The sequence below is a fragment of the Vicia villosa genome, linkage group LG3 (assembly GCF_029867415.1).
Source record: "Vicia villosa cultivar HV-30 ecotype Madison, WI linkage group LG3, Vvil1.0, whole genome shotgun sequence".
NCBI lineage: Eukaryota > Viridiplantae > Streptophyta > Magnoliopsida > Fabales > Fabaceae > Vicia > Vicia villosa.
The window spans coordinates 21,742,598-21,758,541 of NC_081182.1; the positions used below are offsets into that span (position 1 = coordinate 21,742,598).

The window sequence follows — 15,944 nt, forward strand, 5'->3', positions numbered from 1 at the left end:
ATTATTTTTATTTATAATAATAAAATTAAATAATAGTTGATGATGATAGTTTAATAAAATTATTTTTTCCCTCTTATATTTATAGTTCTTTTTCTTAGTTTTGATTTTTCGAAAATGATCTAATACGACCGTTTATAGTAAAATGGAGGGAGCTCTAGCTTCTTGAAAACAAATCAATTAATTAGTGATATGCTACTAAACACTATAGCCGACATTTATTTGTCATGAGATTAAGATAGTTTTTTTAATGAAAAAGAAATCATGTGATTAAGATAGTTAATTACCTACTAAATCAATCACAGTATTGTATGAGCATACCACAAATATAGAAATAATAATTAAAAAAATAGAAAACTTAAGACCACACCTAACTTTTTGTCTTTTTATATAAATTTATTATTGGTCATAATCATAATAATAAATTCATACAAATGAATAAATATTTTTTTTATATATTTTTACAAAACATAAAGGTGTTTTATTTTGTCTTTTTAATATACGTGTAGCTTAAGGCAAAATCAATTATTTTATTTATGGATACAACTAATTGACTTGGTCATCTTTGATAATTTTATGGCTGTAATGGTTGGAAGGTTGTTGAGGTCGTTAATAACTATTTAACTAATTAACTAATAATTTAGAAAATTAAAAACAGATGTCACATTTTTATTTGATCTTTGGCAAGTCAATTTATTGGTAGGCCAAATGTTGTTTTAGAAATATTGTGACAAATCACAGCTCGTACGATATTACATGTGCATGTCCATTCCATATACTGTTGTTGAGGACATGAGAGACATTGAAATATTTATTTATGGGCCTTGAATAATGAAGTAGGGTAATTCATGTTTAAATTTTAATTTTTGAAGTAGGGTAATTGTATTAATTTTGAGAAGTTTTTAATTCATTTTAATCATGTCTCAATCATTGATAGATTCGTACATTATTTTTCGGTTGTCTAATAATTTCTATATTGAAGTTCAAGATTGACTATTCCAATTACAAAGATATATTTTAAAATTGATTCCAATTACAAAGGTGAGAAAGAGAGGAAACACTTATAATATTATCAGTTCAAGTGTATATTTTACATTGTAACATAGATCCTATAACCTATTTATAGGATAAAATGTAGGTTACAATCACATAAATATAACTCATTACCAATTGTTAGAGGTATATATAGTAAGCTCAAGGTACTTTGGCCTCATAGTGTTAACAATAGGGTAATACAGTTTGGTTGTTTATAGTGTAGATAGTGGTTATAGTTCTGTTAGGAGTTTGTTAGCAAGTGGTTAACAGTTAGCTAACAAACTATGAAGTCTGAGTTGTAGACTTTGAGAAGTATAAATTGTAAAAGGCTAAGGCTTGAGATTGTAATACTCCATTCTCTATATTTTACATTTTTAATATGATATTATAAGTGGTTCAGATCTAAACCACGTTTTGATTAGTCTTTTTCACTAGAAAATTCTTAAATCGACTTCAGATTCCTTCATTCAGGGGCGGTTTTATAGTCTAGCGAACCTGGGCACGTGCTCGGACTCAACCCGTATTTTCTTTGTATTCCCCCAATCTAATAGCCGTCTCTTTAGACAAAACCAGAGACAAAATTAATAAAAATAGAATGTGAAAACTAAAACAGATGAATAAACAATGACTCAACCCAATTAATTATCTCTCTTATGTAACACACTTTATGATTGTTTATATATTATGTAACATATAACTTGGAGTTAAATTTTTTGCTCAGGCTGCCTAAAATTCCTGGCTCCGCCACTGTCTTCACCATGCATCATTAATGGCGAACTCTGCAAATCAACATTCGTTCACGGATAATCAAGATCCATCACGTAGTACTTCATCGAGCTTCTTCACATTGAATTCCAACAAAACCTATGGTCCGAAACTCTCGATCCAGCTCAAAGATAACAACTATCTCCTATGGAACCAACATGTGGAAGGGGTGATTCTCACTTAGAAAATGCACAAATTTGTGGTGAATCCCCAAATTTCAGTAAAGTTCAAGACATATGAAGATCGGCTGTAAAACAACGTCTTCGAAGAATACGAATCATGGATTGTTCAAGATCAAGCATTGTTCATATGGCTTCTACCTACCATCTCAAAATCGGTACTACCTAGAGTGTTATCTTGCAAACATTCTTATTAAACGTGGGATAAAATTCACAAGTTCTTCAATGCTCAAATGAGAGCTAGGGTTCATCAGCTGAGAGTGGAATTAAAATCCACCAAGAAAGGAAATAACTTAATCACTGAATTCGTGCTCACAATCAAAGCAATTGCGAGCTCACTTATTGCTGTAGGTGACTCGATCTCGAAGTAGGATCAAATTGACTCCATTTTAAATGGATTACCAAAAGAATATAACCCCTTTGTGATGCAAATGTATGGGAGCACTGAGGCACTTTCACTCTGTGATGTGGAAGCTCTCTTGTATGTTCAAGAAACACAATTTGACAATTTAGGCAAGAACTAGTTGTGGCACAGGTATCTGCTAATGTTGCTCATGCAGGTCATGAAACAAGTGAGTCTCATGGAAGCTCCAGCAATGCTCGGGGAAGGGGTCGTGGATACATAGGTAGAGGGCGTGGAAGAGATCGCTATATCCAAAGAAACAAGCCTACATGTCAGTTATGTGGAAAATCGACCATGTGAAGTTGAACTGTTGGCACATGTATGGTGAATCATTCACCCCTCATAATCCCCAGTCAAGAAAAAATGAGCCTCAGAGTGACAAAAAGACCAAAGGAGAAACTACTGGCTCAAGATCTCAAGCAATGGTAATGACAACTACTACAATTCAGCCATCTGCATTCACTCAAGAATGCTCTCTACCATCTGAACTTGGTTCCCAGATATGGATTGTCGAGTCAGGTGCATCTCATCATCTTACACCCTTTGAAAAAAACTTATAGAGGTAAATGTCAAGTACATGTAAGAAATGGTTAGAGTTTACATATTAAAACCATTGGTATTTCCTAAATAAAAAAATAAGTTTATTCTTGATGATATCTTACATGTCTCTTCTATTACCAAAAACCTATAGTTAGTATCTAAGTTCTCCATTGATAATCATGTCTTGTTTGCATTCCACCCTAACAAATGTTATGTTAAATGCCAGGGTTCTAAGGAAGTCCTTCTTAAAGGGTTTCTCGAATCCAATGGACTTTATTGCTTATCTAATCTCACATTCAATAAAGCCAGGTCTGCTGAAAAACTTTATCAGTCATAGATTTTTTCTATTGTTTCAAATTCAAATAATGTAGTTGATTCTGATGTACTATGGCATTGTAGACTCGGACATGCCAATTTTAATACTTTCAAAAGTATTCTCAAATATTGTAATATACCAATTCAAAATAAAACTTCTCTTGAACTATGTAAGTCATGTTGTTCAGGAAAGTCTCATAGATTGCATGCTTTTATGTCATTAAATACATATATCAAACCTTTTGAGTTAGTTTATACTGATCTTTGGGGACCTTCCCCATTTTCATCAATCTCTGGTTTTAATTATTATATAGCATTTGTTGATGCCAAGAATAGGTATACTTGGTTCTATTTACTGAAACAAAACTCTAAAGTTATGAATGCATTTAAAATGTTTTTCAAGTATGTGTAAACACAATTTTAAGCCAGCATACAATCAATCTAGTCTGATTATGGAGGTGAGTTTAGACCCTTCACTAAATACCTTAATGATTTAGGGATTACTCATAGAGTCATCTGTCCCTATATATCTCACCAAAATGGCTCTGTTGAGAGAAAACACATGTCCATAGCTGAAATGGGTCTCACCTATTTATCTCATGTTAGCATACCTCTTGAGTATTGGGACCATAGGTTCATGACAACTATATACCTAATGAATAGGCTTCATACAACTACTTTGGCTAGTTTCAACTCATCCTTTCAAGCCTTATATAACAAAGATCAACATTTAAGACCCACGTAGGGTTGTCACCATATAAATTGGTTTATAGGAAAACTTGTAACTTACTAGTCGAGCTAGAACATAAAGCATACTAGACAATCAAGTTCTTAAATTTCGATAAAAAAGCAGCAGGACAAAAGAGGTTGTTGAAGCGGGATGAGTTAGAAGAGATCAGACTAAGAGCATACGAGAATTTTGTGATATATAAAGATAGAACGAAAAGGTATCATGATAAGAACTTGGTGAGAAGAGAGTTTCAGGTAATACATAAAGTTTTGATGTACAACTCTTGACTGATGTTATTTTCTAGGAAGTTGAAATCTAGATGGTCGAGCCCTTTTATTGTGAATAAGGTGTTTGGAAATGGTGTTGGAGAAGTCCAAGATCCGGGATATTCACACACTTTTATGGTAAATGGACAAAGGATAAAGATTTATTGAGGAGGTGAAGTACCATCTGAGAAGGTGTCTCTGATACTCACTGAGCCTTAGACTGAAATACTCAAGCTAATGACCTTAAGTGATTAACATTGAAGTTCCCTTGCAGATTGACATTTGATGAAGAAAAGGGAAGCCGACTACTTGTACTAAATATCTAGATACCTCAACTAGTAAGGTTTGAACCAAATGTTTCCACAATTCACTTTTCTTCTTCTTCTTCTTCTTCTTCTTATGAGAGTATCTATACATTAGTTATTTTATAGAATTTGCATCATTTCTATAGTCTATTGCTATGATAAATACACATTGAGGCAGATGTTTGTGAAAACTCTGAGCATTTTAAACCAACTTGTATTGAAATGATTATATCCTTTGCTAAACACTTTTAGCCTTAGCCATTTTTTGGTGACATAGTCTGTTATATAGCGATTTGACTTGAAAGATTAAATTTTTCATCACCTTTGGAGTTAGGTTGAAGAATTTGATTTCCTTGTTTGATGCAAATGTATAAGTTTGGGGTCCCTCTTGGAAGTTAGCAACATTTAAGTTTGGGGTTGGGGTACTACAAAAATTGGTCAAAATAAAGAAAAAGAAAAATAAGAAGCTAAAAATGGCTTCTTAAAAAAAATCTGTTGTGAAAAAGAAAAGAAAGAGGAATAGGACCAACAAAAATACATACTCTAGTACTGATAAACCAGGCAAAGAATGATATGAAAGGAATCAGGTAACATAAGGAAAACTAGGTACATAACTCCAAAGGTTTAAGTCTATTATTAAAAAATATCCTACCCTGATATAAGCCACATTACAACATTGAAAAGATCTCAAAAGTGTGTATTTAAATATAACTTTGATAGAAATTTTACAAACTCATTATTAAATGCTTTTGTACGTTGATTGTGTGATTACCTTGTCAATTTACAACTTATTATCTAAAAAGCCCTAAGAATGCTTCACACTTTGGGCGTGTTCTTGGAAGGAGGGACATTAATAGTTGCCAAAAAGTCTGCCTCAAAAGATGTAAAAGGGATTAGAGCCCCTAACTCATGGATAACTAACTCGTGGATAACGAGGAGATAAAAATAAAAACAGCAAGCATATGACCCCCCCCCCCCCCCCCCCCCCCGCAGTGGTCATATTGGCTCTCCCCATTTATGAACAGGGCTCCAGAACCACATTTTCATCGTGCTCTGTACTGGAAAATACAATACCCTGACGAAACTTCTTGATCATCTCATAATTTGAGTATAGAGACACAATGTCTCAAATGTGAACATATTTTTCTTTCTTCCTATCCATTAGCTTTCAACGAAAGGGAAGAGGATGAGAAAAAATAGAAGAGATTGTGCCTTGGGGAGAAGGACAAACCTTGTAATCTTTTTTTTCTCTCCGAAACTTTCCTATGTTTGTGTATTTAATCGGAGGAAACAAAATAAAGGTTCCAAAATAGAAGAAAAGAGAAAATATTTTCCTAGAAAATAGAAGACCAATAACAAAAGCAACGTACCCGCTTGATGGAGTAGTTGTTGCAAGGAGTGGAAATGTTTCCACGCGTTAGGGACATGTGTAAGAAAAGGGGTTATGCTGGTTTTTCCTAGGGAAATCATCATGAGTTACATTAAATTCCACCCACACTCCTTTCCTACTTAGTGTTTGTTCTGGACTGGGCCGAGCAGGCCCAGCTCTTCCCACCAGCCGAGCAGGCCCAAAGCGTTTGGGCCCATTTACTTGGTAGCCGTTACGGATTGACCAGGCGCGAAGACCACGCATCACACTTCAGCGAAGGATCCGGTCAACCTCCTCCGAATCCTTCGCCACGCTCATCCAGAACGTGGGTCACCTGCTGACTCAGCCCTAGCACAAGGACGTTCTGGCAGTTTCCTAGCACGTGGGCATCCAATTGGATTTGGCCCAATTAGGAAAAATTGGCCCAGCGCTGGGGGCTATAAATACCCTCTTTCACTAGAGGGTCAGGTATCATATTCTTCACTCTCTAAACCTTCATTCTCTGATAGCTACTGACTTTAGCATCGGAGGACCTTGCAGGTACCCCCCCATCTTGCTCTTTAAGCCAGATTCTGACGCCTTGACGATTCTTCTGATCAGGTACGATCAATGTTCAAGCTTTTATAGATGATTGGTGTTTTGACATATCTAGGGTCATTCAAGTGATGTTTGACATCCCTCCCTGACACTAAAGAGACATCTAACAAGGAGGTGATGACTCATCCCTAACTAAAGGAGCTGCCTTCAACTAATGAACTCACCTCCAACTAGGAAGGCCCTCTTCAGCTGAAGGACGTGCCCTCCAACTAAGGGAGCTTACTTTAGGTGAGGGACCGACCTTCCAGCTAAGGGGCTGTTTTTCAGCTGAGTGGCTCGTCCTCCAACTAAGGAATCTACCTTTAGTTTAGGGACTCGGTCTCCACTGAGGGACTCGCCTCCAACTAAAGGAACAACCTTCAATTAAGGGACTCACCCTCAACTAAAGGACTCGCCTCGAACTAGGGGACTCACCCTAGCCATAAAGTTCAACATAAAGGAAGCTTACAAACACTTCCCTTTACAAGTCTTCGTGCATAAGAGATTATGTAGTGATATATTTTAAGGGTCTCTAAATAGGGCGACATATGTGTTTCGTTGGACGCCCGCCTCATGAGGCGCCACCCAGGGTGTGTCCTTTACGTGATACATGGGCTCACCCTAAAGGTAGACGTGGATAATGGTGTTTATCCAGTCCCTAACTGCATGTGCGGAGTCATGCCATGACTCCCGAGGAAATAAATAATCAACAGTTTCCCCAGTCAATGGGGAGCAGTTACCTCTTCTTGAGGGTTTCCTAAATCCTAAGCATATACGCCTCTACAAATACCTCGACTTTAGGGTTGAAGAGGACAAATCGTAAATACACACGATACACCTAAAAGCCACAGAGCTTCTCGCCTCACGTGAGCTTGGTCTATCATCACTGTAAACACCACCAAACAGAGTCTCTCGTCGTCACATACAAGACCTAAACAACTAGAAAAATACTAAAGCCTCTAGTCATCCTTATTAGCTTAGGGGTACTATGCATTATGTTCTTTTTGACAAGTACATTTTGTTTTCTGTTGATATGTAAATTTAAATAAATATCATACAAAGAACACAATAAAATATACACATTGTACTTGTTGATTTCTCTAAAGAATTAAAAATATATATAATAATTGGAAATATTTTGTAACATAATACGAAATAAGGTGTGAACCTCCATTTTGATGATTTAATGGTACTATTGATTTCCTTTCGGATAAGAAATTTGACATAAGAAGTTGTTTACATGTTACTATTTGCAAAAATATAGCTAATAGAAATGTGTGGCAACAGTGATGATCATAAATATAACGAGTAAATTATATGCCAAATGATTTTGCAACAATTGGTTTGTGGGAGTTTGGTTCATACCGTGTTGCTTTATGGCAACACAGTTTGAATGCTGCAAATCTGGAAAATGTGTCCTAAGCCCTCAAGAGTGGGATTCAAGATCATAAGTTGGTAGGGAAATGCAGTGTCTGTACTGATAATTTGTTTAGTTTTGGTAAATAATGTTTAGTAATAGTTGTTGATTTGGAAACAAATTTTGTTCGTTGTAATTGTGGACGAATTTTTCGATCTGATCGGAGTACTCCTTATTGACAAAGTATCTATCAAATATGAAGTATACTAATATTAATTTTCACGTATGAATATTTTATTAGTATTATTATTGAAAAAAAAAATTAAAGTTTCACTAATTGAAATGGTAACTTGGGTGGTAGACAACCCAGCTACCTTGTATAAACGGGCTTCTAGTCCATTCCAAATAAGCAAGTGCACCATACAAGTCAAGAAGGTAATGCATTATGGTTTTTGTCCTCCAAAGATACTTCTCTTTCTTGAAACTAAATATTCCCATGATTCTTTCTTCATGTCTTTCTCAACATATAAGTATGAAAACAACAACCTAAACATACCTTTATTTCAATGTATATATTTTATACAAGAAACAGTTCCCAGTTTTTTTTCTGCCATTATTTCCTCACCAGCCTCCTAAGAAATTGAATTTGAATTCATCACTTTAATTTTTACCTTTGTGATTAGGATACAGATCATAAGTGTGAAAGAAAATGCCTCAGCTGCTACATGGGATGCTTAGAGTAACCATAGGTGAAGTTGACAGGTTACAATCCGGAATTAGTTTGGCTTTTTGTCACAAGGTATTATTATTCATGAATATTATTTCTCTTGTAAAATTGGTGGTTACAAATATGTAAAATTAATTCAGTTTTTCTTATTTTATTTTAAAAATAACAACATTATATGATTGAATATTCGATATCATATACAACAAAAATCTAGAGTACTTATCTTAGGACGCAAGTCTCATCCTGATGTAGGGATCATCGCATGATGTTTGATTGAGTGATGCTTCTCAGACAAAATAAAACCTTCTGTTCTTAGCAGCCATGTGAATATTACCTGTTGAAATAAATAAGCTTTGTAAGGAAATTAGGAAATGGCACATTCTTATCAAGAAAAATCGAATACGTTTTATTATTGCATCACTTTATTTTCAAGAGAAATTAACATTTGCTTAAGCTCATTTAAATTCATCTTACTTTTTTATTATCTTGTCAAATATTATGGAACAAAGGGCACAACACACAAGGGGAAGAGAATTCTGGCCCAAGTCAAAGGTTGTCTCTTGTGCCGGCCTGAGGTACAATTCTTTCACTACTGTAACCAACACGCTTCTTCGATTTAATACAATTTTTATTACAAAATCTTAACATTCAATACCTCTTGATATGAAGATTGTTGGAACAAGACTCTATGCAACAGTTGATTTAGATAAGGCAAGGGTTGGGCGAACGAGAATGATAGGGAACCAACCTTCAAATCCCAAATGGAACGAAACCTTTGAAATTTATTGTGCTCATTACATATCAAACCTTGTATTTACTGTCAAAGATGATAATCCAATTGGAGCAACTCTAATTGGAAGAGCTTACATCCCTACCGAAAAAGTTCTCAAAGGACATATAACTGACAGATGGCTTGAGATATTAGACGAAGAAGATCATCGCCCTGTACCAGGTGGTCCTAAAATTCGTGTTAGTATGCATTTCATTAGTGTCACTGAGGACAGCACATGTCTTTGGTCTCAGGGAATACACCTGCCATTTTTGGGAGTTCCGCGAATATTTTTCAACCAGAGACAGGGTTGTAGTGTTACTTTATACCAAGATGCTCATGTTCCTGATAGTATTGATAGTATTTATCCGTGGATTCCGATATCTGGAACAAAATCTTATGTTCCTGGAAGATGCTGGGAAGATATTTACAATGCAATTATGGATGCTAAACACTTTATTTACATAACAGGTTGGTCTGTTCATACTGAAATAACCTTGATTAGGGACCCAAAAAAGTCAACAGAAACTAGAGTCACACTTGGAGAAATGCTCAAGAGAAAAGCCGATGAAGGTGTTAATGTTCTTATTCTTGTTTGGGATGACAGAACCTCTGTTCCAGGTTTTAAGGAGGACGGTTTGATGGGAACACATGATCAAGAAACTGCATATTACTTTAGAAACACAAAGGTACATTGCGTTTTATGTCCGCGTAATCCTGATGGTGGACGAAGCATAGTTCAAGGTTTTCAGATTTCAACAATGTTTACTCATCACCAGAAGACTATAATTGTTGATGGTCAACATGTAGATGGTCATCGTGTTGATGGTCAAGATGTAGATGGTCATCATGTTGATGGTCAACATGTTGAAGGATCAAAGAAGCGAACCGTTATCAGTTTCGTAGGCGGACTCGATCTGTGTGATGGGAGATATGATACCATGGAACACCCTTTGTTTTCAACATTGGATACAGTTCATCATGATGATTTTCATCAGCCTAATTTCCCAGGTGCTTCTATTAAGAAAGGCGGTCCTAGAGAACCGTGGCATGATATTCATTGTAAGCTAGAAGGACCTGTTGCATGGGACGTGTTGTACAATTTTGAGCAAAGATGGGAAAAGCAAGTTGGGAAGAAATTCCTATTACCAATTGAATTTCTTGATAGAATTCTAATCCATCCTTCTGATGCAATGATATCAGAAAAAGATGGAGACACTTGGAGTGTTCAGTTGTTTAGGTCCATTGACGGTGGTGCTGTTTCTCACTTCCCTCAAGCACCAAATGAAGCTATTGAATTAGGACTTGTTAGTGGAAAAGATAACATCATTGATAGAAGCATTCAGGATGCATACATAAACGCTATTCGACGAGCCAAAAACTTCATCTACATTGAAAATCAGTATTTCCTAGGGAGTTCTTATGGTTGGAAATCATCTGATATAAAAGTTGAAGACATCGGCGCTTTGCATCTCATACCAAAGGAACTGTCATTGAAGATTGTTAGTAAGATCGAAGCGGGAGAGAGGTTTGTTGTGTATGTGGTGATACCAATGTGGCCAGAAGGTATACCTGAAAGTGCATCAGTACAGGCGATATTGGACTGGCAAAGAAGGACCATGGAGATGATGTATTCTGATATCGCTGATGCCATAAAAAAGAAGAATATCGAAGCTCACCCTCACCCTCGTGAGTATTTGACATTTTATTGCCTTGGCAAAAGGGAGAGTAAGAAAGATGGAGAGTATACTCCTCCAGAGGAACCAAAGCCTAACACTGACTATCATCGCGCACAGAAGTCGAGAAGGTTCATGATCTATGTTCATTCCAAGATGATGATAGGTAAGATTTCTATTAACCCTATAATATACGGTTGATATGTTATTATCCAATGTCCAAACATTCATATAATTTTTTTAGGCGTCTTTTAAGGCGAGCAGAGAATAATATACTAACAATGTATTGTATGCTTTTCTTTTGTTGATTCAGTGGATGATGAATACATACTGATTGGTTCAGCAAACATAAACCAAAGATCAATGGACGGCGGAAGAGACACCGAGATAGCAATGGGAGCATTCCAACCGCATCATCTAGCATCGATTGGGCCACAAAGACCACAAGGTCAAATCTACGGGTTCAGAAGAGCATTATGGTATGAACATATTGGCGGTAACAGTGATGATTTTGATGAACCTGAAAGTTTGGATTGTGTGAGAGTTGTGAACCGTGTTGCTGAGACAAACTGGAAGTTATACTGTGACGATACATTGGATGAAAGTGAAACTACTCATCTTTTGAGGTATCCTGTTGAAGTGGGAGAAGATGGAAGTGTAACATCAATTCCAGGGATGCAGTATTTTCCTGATACTAAGGCTTTGATTGTTGGTTCGAAATCTGAATTGCTTCCTCCAATTCTTACCACTTAGGTAGATAGCATAGCATAGTGGTTGATTGGGGAATATTGTCATACACCTGTTGTGCATAATCATGATGAGTGAAAATTATAACAACTTTCAACTTTTATGATGTGGTGCAATAAATCTAAAATGCAAGTATCTTGGTAAATACTAGTAAAAGTTGAAATTTATGACTAAGGACTTATTATATAATAATGCCTCAATCCACCATCCATGGCGCACCATATAGTAAAACATAATACACTTTTTTTTTTTAATGGGAAACATAATACACTTTACACAAAATATAATGTATCATTATTCATTTGATAACATGTACAATAAGATAAGATATAAGATATGATAAATTAAGAGGAATGATATTCCTACACTCAAAGCTACACTTACACCGTCTTTCTATACAGTTGAATTGTTTTTATAATATTTAATAAATACTGTTCACTTTTTTTAATATAAAAGTATTTAAGCTTTGCTGTATTCTATCTGGTGTAGCTATACGGTGTACCAAAACTAGTGTAAGAATAGCACCACTGATAAATTAATGTTGACATTTATGTTATCATATCTCTTTAGTTCAAATTTTTATCTTAAATTTGAATTGAGTTAGAAACTAATAGAATAATAGAATAAGAAAAGAATATAAATTACTGATTTATTTACATAAAATATAATTTAAAATATAAATAAAATAAATAAATATTAAATAATAATTAATAATTAATTTATTAAAATTAAGATATTTAAAAATAAAAAGATTAAAACGAAAAAAAATAAATTTCAAAATTAATTATAATTTCTTGTAATTTATACTCCCTCCGTCCCAAAATATAAGAGAAAAAAATGCATTTTTCTTGTCCCAAAATATAAGAGAAGAAATCATCTTTCATTTCTTTCAAGGTAAAATTAAATGCAAATTACATTTAACTTACATTCTCTCTCATCATTTCTATAACCAACAACCAATTAGATTATTTTTTACATTTTTCAAAACACTTTATTTCAAGAAAACCATAAATTAAATTATTGTGTTTTTATTTTTCTTAATAAACGTGATTTTGTTTTTTTCTCTTATAATTTGGGACGGAGGGAGTATATAATATACTTTTTATATGAGAAATATTGTTGAAATCAAATTAATTCTCTTTTTTAGTTCTTCTGTGTATAATATAATGGAGAAATTTAAAACATAATGATAAAAAGAATGAAAGAAAGAAAATGTTAAAAGAGAGATAAAATAAATATGTGGAGAAAATAACACTATTATTACATGAGAGAGCATTCATCGCGTCCAACAAATAATTGAGATATAATTTCGGGATGTATCATGTTTACTTATTATCTATCATATAAGAAGAGTCTACCATTTCCTTATCTCTAACATATGCCATATCAGCCTCTCTTCCCACAAAAATCCACATCAGCATTGTCAAAATTAATTTCTTCTTTCATGCAGTTACATCCTTCTATTATTCAATTTCCACTATTCTCATAACTGTCCTTAATCTCACACTCTTCCAAATTCCAAAACTGTCAAAAAGGTTAGTGCAACCCATTCTTCTTCTTCTTTCACGTCATTTTCTCATATTGTGGGCTGCTGCATTTTAATTTTGTAACTGTTAATATTGAATGCACGTCTCTATTTACGACAATTTCTCTTCCAACTTCAAGAACCGTCCCTCACGGTTTCTCTTCCATCTTCAACTTCCTCTCTTATTACTATGCATCTTCTTTTTTATTAGATTCTCTTTTTTAACACCAATCACTTATCTTCGTGAATTTGTTGTGTTGTTCATATAATTCTGCAGCTGATTTACTGTTCTGTTTTAAAAGGGATCGACGACGCGGTTGTGATCCGGATTGATGACGCGGTTTCGTCGTTTGTTGCAAAGTTGCTGATTCCATTTGCTGCCGAGTATGATGGCGATGGTTCTAAATTCGCAAGTTGTTGTGAGTTGTTGAAAAAGGTATGTGTAGCAGTTTTTTTTCTGCAGATGTTTAAATTTCGAGATCGCGTCGGAGTCGGTGATGTGCGATTTGATGTTGTTATTTGAAGATGCTGTTAATTAATACAGATCTGCAGATTTGGAAAGTTGATGATATGGATTAACACGTTGATGGTCGTGCGGTTGAAGCTGAAGGCGTTATCGAGTTCTATTGATTCTGTGTTGCTGTGTTGAACGAACTTGCTGCGGTGATGATGATACTTGCTGCGGTTAACTATAAATCTTTTTTTATGGTTATTTGTGTTATTCTTCTTTCAAACTAATGAACAATACTGATTTTGTATTAACTTAAGAGTTTTGGTATTATTTTGTTACATTTAATCTACCAGGCCTTGAACAATCTTGGAAGTGTTTTTGTCGATCATGGGAAACTGGACCAAACAGCCGATTGCTCTATCAAAACATGAACTCGAAGGTCGCAACTTTTAATCGTTCATGAATCCTACTTCTCTATATTTCGATTTCTAACAAATTGGGATATCTAAATAGTGGTCTTCCACAAGACAGAGCATCACATTGTAGCTTCTCTTAGGTAATATTAATCAAAATGTTCATGTTCATGTTTATATCATTCCTTATGATTATGGACATGAAGCCGTGATTCATATGTTGAAACTACTGTTTTTTTACCACTTCAGTTGGCGTAACCGGTTACGCCTGTTACCGTAACCGGTTACGAACCCGTGAAACAGAGTCACTGTAGGTGTTGCGTTTGCGTAACCGGTTACGCTGTTTGCCGTAACCGGTTACACTGAAGCCCAACTGTTTTTTTGTTTTGTTTTTGGGTGCTTTAATTCATTCCAATCATTTTGTAACATGTACTATATAAGGAGCTCACTACTCCTATTTTATGGTTAATGCCAATTCACTATCTCACCCTCAATTACTCTCTCTCTCTTATTTTCTTTTCATTCTCTAATCTTCATCTTCTTCAATTCACTATTTTCTCCATTAAAGAAACCTTAATTTGATTTGTATGTTCCAACATTTGGCATCAAGAACCCTGGTTCTGATCCGATTCCGCTGCAACAATGAGTACCAATGATCGAATCCCATCCAATTTACCGATTCTTGATTCGAAGAATTACGACAAGTGGTCTAAACAAATGAAGGTCTTGTTTGGATATCAAGAAGTTCTCGATATCGTCAACAATGGTGTCACACCTCTTGGGGCTGAACCTACAGCTGCACATCAAGCCACTTTCAGGGAAGAGTAGAAGAAAGATTACAAAGCTCTCTTCTTGATACACTCTTGTGTCGATGGTGATAATTTCGAAAAGGTCGATGATTGCGAGTCCGCGAAGCAAGCTTGGTTAATTCTTGAGAAAGCATATGCTGGGGCTGCGAAGGCGAAGGTTGTGAGGTTACAAACTCACAAGAGGCAATTCGAGTTAACGCAAATGGAAGAGAAGGAAACGATCAACGATTATGTGACGCGCATTACGCGCTTAGTGAATCAAATCAAGTCGTGTGGGGAAACTATCTTAGAGCAGAATGTTGTGTCAAAAATCTTACGTTCGTTGACGTCAAGATTCGACAATATTGTGGTTGCTATTGAAGAGTCGAAGGACCTTACATCGCTGAGCAAGGATGAGCTTCAAAGTTCCCTAGAAGCACATGAACAAAGAATGGACGAGAGAGGAAGCGATAAGGCAAAGGCGGAGATAGCTTTGCAAGCTCGTTTCAATGAAAGGAGTAAAGGTTCGAAAGGGAAATGGCCTTCGAAAGGGAAGCAAGGCGATGGTGAATCTAAACATTCGAAGGGACAAAAGGGTGAGAGCAGCAACTCAAATGGTTATGGTGATCGAAGCAACGTGAGAGGTGGAAAACCAAGAGACATGAGCAAAGTACAATGCTGGAAATGTAAGAAACTTGGGCATTTTCGATCAAAGTGTGGTGCTAAACAGCTTGAAACGAAAGGGGATGAAGCCAAGGTTGCTAGGCAAGAGGTGGATGATGAAGCCACACTCTTAATGGTGATTACCGATGAGTGTGACGGCATGACAGAGGTGCTGGACAGCAGCTGCAAGTCACGGGACAGCAGCTGCAAGTCACGGGACAGCAGCTGCGGCAGTGCAGAAAATGCGACAGTTTTGAGCTCGGAACAAAATGTGATGATTTCGGTTCGAGATGGAACTCAAGGCAATGAGAAGTGGTACTTAGACTCCGGATGTTCAACGCATATGAC

The 15,944-nt window shown here is 35.7% G+C and overlaps 1 protein-coding gene across 1 annotated transcript; it reads left to right on the top strand.

Annotated features, from left to right (window-relative positions):
- The first annotated feature begins 8,418 nt into the window (after positions 1–8,418).
- On the top strand, positions 8,419–11,893 carry LOC131660616 (phospholipase D alpha 1-like). Its single transcript, XM_058929892.1, has 4 exons — positions 8,419–8,636; positions 9,074–9,139; positions 9,234–11,175; positions 11,323–11,893. The coding sequence occupies exons 1-4, from the start codon at positions 8,547–8,549 to the stop codon at positions 11,760–11,762; spliced, it is 2,538 nt and encodes an 845-aa protein (XP_058785875.1). The 5' UTR covers positions 8,419–8,546; the 3' UTR covers positions 11,763–11,893.
- Positions 11,894–15,944: the final 4,051 nt, after the last annotated feature.

What these genes read in the sequence shown, in the direction of transcription:
- LOC131660616 (XM_058929892.1), top strand. Translation starts at nt 8,547, where the DNA reads ATGCCTCAGCTGCTACATGGGATGCTTAGAGTAACCATAGGTGAAGTT. An exon ending in GTTTGGCTTTTTGTCACAAG is followed by an intron (nt 8,637 to 9,073) that starts GTATTATTATTC and finishes TATGGAACAAAG; the next exon opens with GGCACAACACACAAGGGGAA. An exon ending in GTCTCTTGTGCCGGCCTGAG is followed by an intron (nt 9,140 to 9,233) that starts GTACAATTCTTT and finishes CTTGATATGAAG; the next exon opens with ATTGTTGGAACAAGACTCTA.